The sequence below is a fragment of the Anastrepha obliqua genome, chromosome 6, assembly GCF_027943255.1.
Source record: "Anastrepha obliqua isolate idAnaObli1 chromosome 6, idAnaObli1_1.0, whole genome shotgun sequence".
Lineage (NCBI taxonomy): Eukaryota > Metazoa > Arthropoda > Insecta > Diptera > Tephritidae > Anastrepha > Anastrepha obliqua.
Genome location: NC_072897.1, coordinates 53,333,713 through 53,344,706, shown reverse-complemented (window position 1 = coordinate 53,344,706; position 10,994 = coordinate 53,333,713). Strand labels below are relative to the sequence as shown.

Genomic DNA, 10,994 nt, shown 5'->3' with positions numbered 1-10,994 from the left:
ACAAAAAAAAAACAAAAACTAGTAAGCAAACGTTGTTGCTCATCTTAAGTACATTCACCTGCATAACCGTTGCATACACGGTCAGCTACCTTGGCCTACGGTACTTTCCCAAAGAGGTGGAAGAAGCAAACACTTGTGCTTTTACCCAAGGGCAACAAAAAGCCTGGCGAGTCCGAGTCTTACCGACCAATATGTCTACTAGACACAATGGGGAAAATTCTGGAGAGAATTATTTGCGACAGGCTGTCGTCTTTCGCTGAAGACAAAGGTATTCTATCCACTTACCAGTTTGGCTTCAGAAAATCCCGCTCAACAGTGGATGCTATCAAATGCGTGGTAGATTTAGCAACAGAAGCCATTAAGGCAAGAGATGGCGCGGCGGGAAAAAAGAATACTGCGCTGTGGTAACTCTGGACGTTAGAAATGCTTTTAACACAGCTAGTTGGCAGCGTATACTAGAAACCCTCGCAAAAATAGGGTCGCCTAGTTATATAATCAAAATAATTGAGAGCTATTTCAGGGACCGTAAACTGAGGTATAGAAGTGACAAAGGCGTTGAGGAGTATATCGTATCAGCAGGGGTTCCTCAAGGATCATTTCTGGGCCCACTGCTATGGAACCTAATGTACGACGGGGTTCTAAGACTGAATATGCCCCCCAGAACTAAAGTCATTGGATTCGCGGATGACATCGCGGTGGTAATGGTAGCAAAACATATCCACGAAATTGAGAGGATCGCAAGCGAATCAGTAAGCAGGATCAAGACTTGGCTAAGGTCTATGAAGCTGGAATTAGCTGAGCATAAGACCGATGTAGTTCTAATAAGCAGCAGGAAGATAGTAGAAACTATAAGTGTAAATGTTGGGTCTGTAACCATTACTTCAAAACCTGCTATAAAATACCTAGGAGTGATGGTTGACAGCCGTTTAAACTTCAAAACACACCTGGAGTACGCTGTAAAGAAGGCATCGAGTGTGCAGGCCTGCCTGTCGCGAATCATGCCAAACAATGGCGGACCTAGCCACAGCAAAAGAATGCTATATAGCAGGGTAGTCAGCTCGGTTCTTTTGTATGCCGCACCGATCTGGGCTGATGCACTGAACTTAAATAGCTTCACAAAAAAACTGACAGCCGTCTATCGGCTAAGCGCTTTGCGAACTATCTGCGGCTTCCGTACAATTTCGGATGATGCTTCCTTCGTTATAGCAGGGCTAGTCCCCGTGGACATCTTGGCGAAAGAAATGCAGAGAGTGTACATAAGGCTATCTGAACACGACAGTAGAGCAAGTCGTAAAACTATTGCAGAGGAAGAAAGACGTCGTTCGATCGCCCACTGGCAAGACCGGTGGAACAGATCACCGAAAGGTAGATGGACGCATGGGCTAATACCCATCCTTACGACGTGGTTAGAAAGGAAGCATGGGGAAACAAACTTCCACCTAACCCAATTTCTTTCAGGGCACGGAGTATTTCGAAAATACCTCCATAGATTCGGCCATGACAGTTCCCCAAACTGCCCAATCTGCACGGATAGGGAAGAAGACGCTGATCACGTCTTGTTCCAATGCCCACGCTATGCCCCCGAAACTTGTGGTATTTTAAACGGAGAAAATATTATAGATTTTATGCTAAAATCGAGCGATAACTGGAAGCGAATCTGCGCGCATGCAAAATATATCCACAATGATCTAAGACGCGCGGAGGTTCGTAGACGAAGTAACTAGCAGCCTATGAGCTAACCAGCCCCGTGAGGTAATTCCTTCCTGGTTAGTTCCGCGGGGAGAGTGGTAGAGTGGAGAGGTATTTAGTACGTAGGTGTAGCTGTGAGGCTACAAGTCGTGCATACTGCTATGCCGGTATAGCAATACTCATGAGAGTTTCCTCTTCATGGGCGTCATCCCGAAAAAAAAAAAAAAAAACCTTGGCCTACGGGACTTGCATTTACTTTTGCGGCTGTAAACTCACGCCATCCTACCGCTAACTTAGTACTGTATACCGCATACAGTTGGGAATTTTTGTAATCGCTATCAAAGGCACTGTGAAAATGTCAAGGAATGAAGACTCTCTATCCGCACGACCAGGATGGTTCCTGAAAAGGAAAAGTGAAGCTATTTTTAGGCAAATGGAATCCATACATCGTCTCGCAACAACCGAAGCCCTACGCTCACTGGATCATGTAGATCTCACTTTAAAACTGGAACTGGTAGACAACATACGGAGTAATTTTAAGCTCACACAAAACCGCCTGGAAGAAGAAGATCCTGACGAATTGGATACTGATGCTCGACAGCAGTTCTTGAACATATTTCTTTCAGTCAAAGGCGCCATCACTCGCGAGCTACAGTCCAACCGCTTAGATAGCCATTTACATTCAACCACACGCAATTTTTCGCCTCAGGACTCGCAATCTGTGGTTGTTCTAAAGCAACCAAAATCTTGTTTACCGGAACTGAAGTTGCCAACGTTTAGAGGCAACTACTCAGATTGGCCACAATTTTTCTCCATGTTTCGCACCATAATTGACCGAGAAGCTGAATTAACTAAAGTGGAAAAACTCCAACATCTCCGCTCATGCCTTGCAGATGCCGCGTTGGACACCATCAAGTCCTTAGAAATTCGCGAATCTAACTATGATAAAGCTCTTGAATTACTAAATAACCGATAAGCGTTTAATTTTTCAGGCACATATCCGTGAGTTGTTTGGACTAGAAAGTGTCGAAGGAAAGGTGGCAACAAATCTCCGGCGGTTAACGGATAAATTTTTGTCACATATTCGTGCATTACAGACTTTAGGCAGCATAGAACAATTGGCCGACAGCTTGCTGATACACATCGTTATGCAGAAACTTGACTCCACTACTCAAAACATGTGGGAGGAAAAAGTGTCATCCAATGAGCTACCCACTTGGGAAGGCATGGCGTTGTTCCTAGAAAAAAGGTGTCAAACTCTGGAGAATGTTGCGTTTGCTACGCTCGGTAAGACTCCAACTAAACAGGTGAGCAAATATGTGAATCGCAACAAGTCTTTTGTGGTCTCGAAGCCTGCGCAAAGGTCATGTGTGTTTTGCAAACACCTTGATCACCTCATTTATACTTGCCCGTCATTTGCGAAACTCTCCCCAAGCGAGCGCTGGAAAGAGGCAAAAAATGCTGAACTTTGCTTGAACTGTCTTAAGCTTGGACATCGAGTACAACAATGCAAATCCATTCACTGTTTTCGTTGTAAAGGTGCTCATCACACTCTTTTACATAAGGATATTCCAGAGCAACCCTTCCAAAATGCCTCATTGGCAGAAAAGTTTCCTCAACCAGGATCAGCAGCATCTTTGGTTTCCATGGCGCCTCCATGCATATCAAACGAGCACTCAAGCATTAAACTAAACGAATCCGTACTACTAGCTACCGCAACGGTGTTTGTAAAAAACAGTGTTGGATGTTTTATCCCCTGTCGTGCTATTTTAGACTCAGCTTCGCAACTAAATTTCGCTACGAGCAGGTTATCCAACCAACTACAATTGAAGAAATCGAAGTTCCCAGTAGCAGTTTCGGGAATTGGAGACTCAGATACAACAGTTGAGTACACAATCAATATTATTTTTAAATCTATTCACAGCGATTACACAAACACTATTACGGCGTCAATAATTCCCACCATTACTGAGCAGCGACCAACCACCACTTTCAGCATATCGCAATGGGTCATACCTAAGAACATAAAATTGGCCGATCCATCATTTACTACTTCTCGTAGGATTGACCTCTTAATTGGAGCCGGCATATTTTTTGACTTGTTGTGTGTCGGCCAAATACGTCTTAAGGAACGAACACTCATTTTGCAAAAGACACGTCTCGGGTGGATCGTCTCTGGCGGTAAACAACGCTGCAACATCAGCTCTTCGTGCGCGGTGTCATCCAAACTCGTCGAAAGCAACGAACCACATGGATCACTTGATCAAATGGTCCGCAGTTTTTGGGAAACAGAAAATTGTCTCGAAGGAACCACGAAGGTAACAAAAGAAGAACTAGATTGTGAAATACATTTCCAAACAAACCATCGCCGTTTGGGTACTGGCGAGTACTCAGTCCGTCTTCCTGTCAAACTGAGTCCAAATATGCTTGGTGACTCATATCAATATGCTTTACGCCGATTAATCTCTCTAGAACGACGCTTGCAGCGAAACGACAACGTAAGATTACAGTATTCAGCGTTCATGCGAGAATATCTCGATTTAAAGCACATGACTCTTGTGGATGCTCTCCCCAATGTACCAACATATTATCTTCCTCATCACTGCGTTTTTAAAGAAGATAGCACAACAACGAAATTACGGGTAGTATTCGATGGTTCAGCTTCTACAACAAGTAACTACTCTCTGAATGAAATTCTTATGACAGGTCCAACAATTCAACCAAAACTTGCAGAAACTTTAATACGTTTTAGGTCAAGGCCCATCGCATTAACAGGTGACATATGCAAAATGTACCGCTGCGTACGCATCACCTCACCAGATGACTATCTTCAGTGCATACTTTGGAGGGAAAACCCGATGGAAGATGTTAAGACCTACAAATTAGAGACTGTCACTTATGGAACACGACCAGCATCATTCTTAGCTATTAGAGCTATGCACCAGCTGGCTAACGATGAAGCCGAATCTTACCCCCTTGGTGCTCAGATAGTACTGCGGGATTTTTAATATATGTTGATGACATGATCACTGGATCCGATACTGCTGAGGAGGCAATTGAAATAATGGGGCAAACTTCGCAGCTACTTGCAAAGGGTAACTTCAAAATACGAAAGTGGTGCTCCAATGATCAAGCTGTAATAGCGCAGATTCCTCTAGCTGATAGGGAAAAACTTCTAAGGTTTGACGACGGCAGCAACATAACAAAGGCACTAGGGTTGCAATGGAACACAGATCATGATTTATTTTTCTTTGCATTTACCCCATTTCAGAAACCAACAAAAATAACGAAACGCTCTGCACTTTCCATTATTGCCCGTTTGTATGATCCGCTCGGCTTAGTCGGCCCATTTGTATTAAAGGCAAAAATATTTCTTCAGCGTCTATGGATGGAAAAACTTGACTGGGACGAAAGTTTACCGATGTCTCATGAAACAAGTTGGGAGAACCTATGCAGCCAATTCAACGATGTCAAACATTTGACATTTCCCCGCTTCATCGCTAAAAGGAATGCATCGTTGGAACGTCATGCCTTTTGTGACGCCAGTTTGTCTGCATATGGTACGTGTGTTTACATAAGTGCTAGCAATGGTAAGAGCGTATGCATAAATCTGCTTTGCTCAAAGTCGCGAGTTGCTCCGATTAAATCTCTCACTGTGCCAAAGCTCGAGCTGTGTGCTGCCTATTTGCTTGCTCAGTTAGTGCACTCCATCGCTCAACTTAATATCTTCAGCTGTATGTTTTATTGTTGGTCAGACTCCAGTATAGTGCTCTCATGGTTGAAGGAGGACTCATCCCGGTTCAACGTATTCGTAGCTAATCGCATTAACAATATTCAAAATCTCACAGATGGTATGGAGTGGCGTTATGTCCCAACAGCTGTAAACCCTGCTGATATATTATCACGCGGAGCCACACCAACAGAATTACTAAATTCTTCGTTGTGGAAACATGGACCGCCGTTTTTGTCTAATCCGCACAATGAGTGGCCTAAATGCTGCGTTCGAACTCAAGAGCTTCCCGAAATACGCAAAACCTTTTTGCTAACTACGCGCTCTGCTTCTGATATGTCAATCAACTGCAAATACGTAAATTCTTTTGCATCTATGCAACGCATCTACGGTTACGTTTACAAGTTTGTGAAGAAGGATATCTCAGATCATTTAACGCCTAGTCACATTCAGAATGGAACATACTTCTTAATTCGCATGATACAAATGGTACACTTTTCAGCTGAGTATACCTCACTTCAAAGAAAAGCAACAATTTCCTCTAAAAGTGCATTGTTTTCTTTATCACCTTTTCTGGACCCGGTTGGGCTTCTGAGAGTTGGTGGCCGTCTCAAGAACACAAACTTAGATTTTGATTCGCGACATCCTATTATAATGCCAAAACATCATCCTCTTACAACATCTATGATTAGTTATTTCCATTTAAAATATCTACATGTAGGTCCTCAGGCATTGCTTGCAACGATTCGTTTACAATATTGGCCAATAGGTGGTCGGAAAACGGTGGCACAGGTTATCAACAAATGCATCATTTGTTTTCGTGCGAAACCAAAATTGATGGAACAAATCATGGCAGATTTACCGGGGGAACGAGTAAAAGCGGCCAGATCATTTTTTACTACAGGAATAGATTTTTGTGGCCCGTTCTATTATCAGTCGGAAATTCGGAACAGGCAACCACTGAAGTGCTACATCGCCTTGTTCATATGCTTTGCCACGAAGGCAGTTCATCTTGAACTCGTCAAGGATTTGTCGACACCCGCGTTTCTAGCTGCGTTGCAAAGATTCATCAGCACACGAGGCAAACCTAAAACAATTTGGACGGATAACGCAACAAACTTTGTTGGAGCCAAAAACGAGCTGCTGGAACTAAGGCGATTATTTCTGAGTAGCGAACATCAACGTGAAGTGGCCAAATATTGTGTCGAAGATGGAATCGAATGGAAGTTTATACCGCCAAGATCTCCTCATTTTGGTGGACTTTGGGAAGCTGCTGTTAAGTCAGCGAAATTTCATTTCTACAGAGTCGTTTGTTCTTCGAGGTTGTCCTTCGAAGAGCTCCGCACACTTGTTTGCCAAATCTCAGCAGTAATTAATTCACGGCCTCTTATTCCTCTTACAGAGCATCCTGATGATCTTGCAGTTCTTACGCCGGGACATTTTTTGATTGGCGGCCCTTTCACAGCTACAGTAGAACCAGACATCACTGATCTGAATATTAACAGGCTCAGTCGTTGGCAGCGAATTTCTCACATGCAACAAATATTTTGGAAGAAGTGGAGTACAGAATATCTTACCCAATTACAACAACGATCCAAATGACGAACCCATAGGGAAGGACTTAAAAAAGGTGCTCTAGTACTCATAAAAGACGAAAATCTGCCGCCGCTTCGTTGGCCTTTGGCATGAGTTATTGACATAATCCCTGGACCAGATAGTGTAGTACGCGTAGCAACCCTAAAAACAACTTGAGGAATCACCAAAAGAGCTATAACTAAATTGTGCTTGTTGCCATTAGACGATCATCTTGAAAGCTTAAACTTTCAACGGGCGGAGGATGTTGGGAAGCGCTGTAATGAATATAACCCAGCACTTTGACTTTGCAATTTCTTTCGTTTTGTTGTCACTTACAGTCATTTACACTCAATGCATACTTATATTACATACATACACACATACCAACTAAGCGCTCTAATTTTAATCATTTTGCCTATTACTTATATTCGTTTCTAATTTACTGTAACATCTTGTACATACATTTTTGCTATATAAGGTCCTACTCAACTTATGTACATACCATTAGAAAAAATACACTAGCGAAATAAAGTGAATTCGAAGTCAAGACAAATCAGTCTTCCGACTCTTAACACTGACAATGTTGTGACATTAGCATCAAGCATAGCTAGTGACAGTCATGTTTGTATCCTCGGTCCCATATCTTTAACTGATAAACATCATGTTCCTCTTTCTGTTGAGTTGGAATTTTATGAATTTTCTGAGGTATCCGATGAGCCTAACATCCAATTCAACTACAACTCATGCGACTTCTCAATTTTTAATGAAATTTTATTAAGTATTGACTGGGATAATACCTTCCACGACAATGATGTTACCTCTTGTTTTCATTTTTTTAAGCTAAGGTTTCTGAGCTGTGTTTAAAGCACATTCCTATTTATCATAAGAAAGTATATAAGACACCTTGGCATACCAAACGGCTTAGGCATCTAAAAAACAAATTTTCTAAACTGTATAAAAGGTCTGGAGACCCAATGCACTACTAAAAATTTCAATGCCATTTAAAAGAGTTTAACTGTTTGCCAATTTATTTGCCGACCTTTTTTGCTCTAATTTTGAACCCGACTTAGACTTCGATTCTAGTTTGCTCTCTAATAGTTTTTCACCTCTTAATTTTGGGACATTGTGCCTATCTGTTACTGATGTCGTCAAGGGTATTATGAAGCTCAAGCCTACACCGAAAACTGACTCGGATGGCCTTTCGGGCATCTTGCTGAAGAGCTGCTTGTGTCTCGCTGAGCCTCTTACAATTATATTTAATAATCGTTGTCCTCCGGTATCTTTGTTGACGACTGGAAATTTACTTCCGTTAGGCCTATATTTAAGAGTGGAAATAAAAACGATGTTGGCAATTAGTGGCCGGTTTCGAAGCTTTCGTCTCTCTTAAAACTTTTTGAGATAACAGTGGATGATAAGTTATATTTTGCTGCCAAAGACCTAATATCTACCAACCAGCATGGCTTCGTTGGAAGTCGCTTCACTGTCACTAATTTGTCTATTTTCAATGATAACTGCATTTCAGCCTTCCAGAACAGATCTCAAGTTGATACAACTAATATAGACTTCTCTAAAACGTTTGACAAAGTATCGCACCGAATACTTTTGTCGAAGCTGGCATCATTGGGTATACACTCCACGTTTTTGTCGTGGGTCAAATCATATTTGTCCAACAGGCACTGCGTTGTAGCCGTTGATAATACGACATCCTGTGGTGTCCTCTGGTGTCCCACAGGGAAGTATTCTAGGACCCCTTCTCATTATACTCTTTATTAACGATATTGGTTCTTGCTTTTCTTTTGCTGAACACTTGTTGTATGCTGATGATCTTAAAATATTTGCGGTGATTAACAGTGTTAGTGACTCTGAAAAGATGCAAACCGACTTGCACAATGTCCGGAACTGGTGCTATTTAAGCCGTTTGTCACTAAATATAAAATCGCCGATACACGTGTATTTTAATTTTTTATCCCCTTTCCGAAAAAGTATATTTGGATCATAGGACAGAATGTGTGTACCGCGGTGTAATTGGTGCTTACATCCTTTGGTAGGAATTGGCTGAGCTTTTCCTCCATTTGTGGTGTGCATCTTGATGTTTTTCCACAAATGAAAGACTCTACAGTTTTATGCCGCCTCCTAACGGCAGATAGTTTTTTATAAAGAGCTTTCTCACAGCAGAAAAACACTCAGAGATTTGCCATGTGTTTAATATGGCCGTTTTTTATCATTAACTGATTTGTACAATATATAACTGACACAAACCGGTCAAAGAGCGAGCTAACGTTTTCTTCAATGAAGTTAATTTGCTCATTCCTAGATTTTTAGTTGTTGATACGTCACGATATGAATACAGGTAACATGTAGTCATAGGTCAATGGAAAGTCAAAAATTAAATCATGCTTTGAAAAATTTGGTACAGAAAGCTGGTCAAATAGCAGAATTTTGCGGTATCACTAACAAAAATTATGTCTAGCAAAGAGCTACTGGTTTGCGTGAAGTGTGTAGGCACTGAGCCATTTGCCGGGAATAAGCCCAAGTTTTGCATGGCTACCGCAAACTTACGTTCACATAGCAGGTCGCTGTTAAATCCCCTGCTACTTATAACAATGTTTTTATAATTGAGAGACAAGTTTTCAATGAAAGCAACAAATGGCGCGTATACTACATACATATATACCCAAGCAATAAGGATTTTATCATACTTACATGTTTTTTCAATGAAAAGGTATTCTATTAAGTTGGCAGTTTCTGAATTACACTTAAGGGAAAAAGTACAACTATTTTTGACAAACACTGCAACTCCACCACCACGCTTGGCTCTAACTAAACGAAAAATTTTGTAACCATTAACACAAAACGAATCGTCGTTAAGCAACGTAGAAAGCCATGTTTCAGATAGACCCGCAACATCTACGACGAGTGTTAGAAAAAAGGTGAATTTTCAAACTTCGCGGGCTATGTACATTTGACTTTCGATTATAATTTTGTTTGTTTATGGTCGTACACTCGTCTTGAAGATATGTTCACGGTTAGCCATATAGCACGTTTAGTTTGTTTGTGAAAGGTATAAATAACGACAAGTGTTTTGCGTCTTCGGCGATTTTCTGCTTTTGAAAATATTGACCAAAGAAGTTGCATCAAATTTTGTGTAAAAAATGGAATTAAGTGCTCAAAAAAAGTGGTACAAACTTTTCACAGAAGGTCGAAATGATGTAAATGACGACGCTCGCTCTTAACGCCTCAGCACATCAACAATCGATGAAAATGTTGAGAAAGTGAAGAAAATGATTATGGAGAATCGTCGAATTACAATTGAAGAAGTTGCTGAGGATGTTGGCATATCGGTTGGTTCATGCCATGCAATCTTTTCGGAAATTTCGGCATTAGGCATGTGGCAGCGAAGTTTGTTCCAAAATTGCTTAATTTTGACCAAAAAGGATCTTAAAAGGATCATAATTGGTCACGAATCATGGGTATATAGTTATGACATCGAAACCAAACCTCAATCGTCCCAATGGAAGAGTCCTGGAGAGCCAATACCAAAAAAGTACGCCGAATTCGTTCAAATGACAAGGTTTTGCTCACTGTTTTCTTCAATTACCATGACGTAGTGCATCAGGAGTTCCTACCACAAGGTCGTACGATAAATACGGAGTAATACCTTGAAGTAATACGCCGTTTGCGTAAAACAACACCGTTATCATGCCTCTTCCACCGTATTCATCAGATTTAGCTCCCTCCGACTTTTTCCTGTTCCCAAGATTGAAGAGACCCATGAAGAGACGGCGTTTTGCGACGATTGAGGAGATAAAAACCGAATCGCTGAGAGAGCTCAAGAACATACCAAAAAGTTCATATCAGAACTGCATCTAGGATTGGAAAGAACGCTGGCGCAATTTTATTATATCTGAGAGTGACTACTTTGAAAAACTTAAGAAACATGAAAATTCACCTTATTTTTCGAACACACCTCGTACATCAGAAAACTGAAAAGTATACCTAG

At 41.3% G+C, this 10,994-nt stretch overlaps 2 protein-coding genes across 2 annotated transcripts; both read left to right on the top strand.

Annotated features, from left to right (window-relative positions):
- Positions 1-2,122: 2,122 nt before the first annotated feature.
- Positions 2,123-2,665, top strand: LOC129250535 (uncharacterized). Its single transcript, XM_054890154.1, has one exon. The coding sequence runs from the start codon at positions 2,123-2,125 to the stop codon at positions 2,663-2,665; it is 543 nt and encodes a 180-aa protein (XP_054746129.1).
- Positions 2,666-2,837: 172 nt separating this feature from the next.
- LOC129250534 (uncharacterized) lies at positions 2,838-4,697 on the top strand. The gene has a single exon (XM_054890153.1). The coding sequence runs from the start codon at positions 2,838-2,840 to the stop codon at positions 4,695-4,697; it is 1,860 nt and encodes a 619-aa protein (XP_054746128.1).
- The last annotated feature ends 6,297 nt before the right edge of the window (positions 4,698-10,994 follow it).

Bases quoted from the DNA above. Each gene is read 5' to 3' on its own strand.
- LOC129250534 (XM_054890153.1), top strand. From the start codon at position 2,838: ATGCAGAAACTTGACTCCACTACTCAAAACATGTGGGAGGAAAAAGTG.
- LOC129250535 (XM_054890154.1), top strand. From the start codon at position 2,123: ATGGAATCCATACATCGTCTCGCAACAACCGAAGCCCTACGCTCACTG.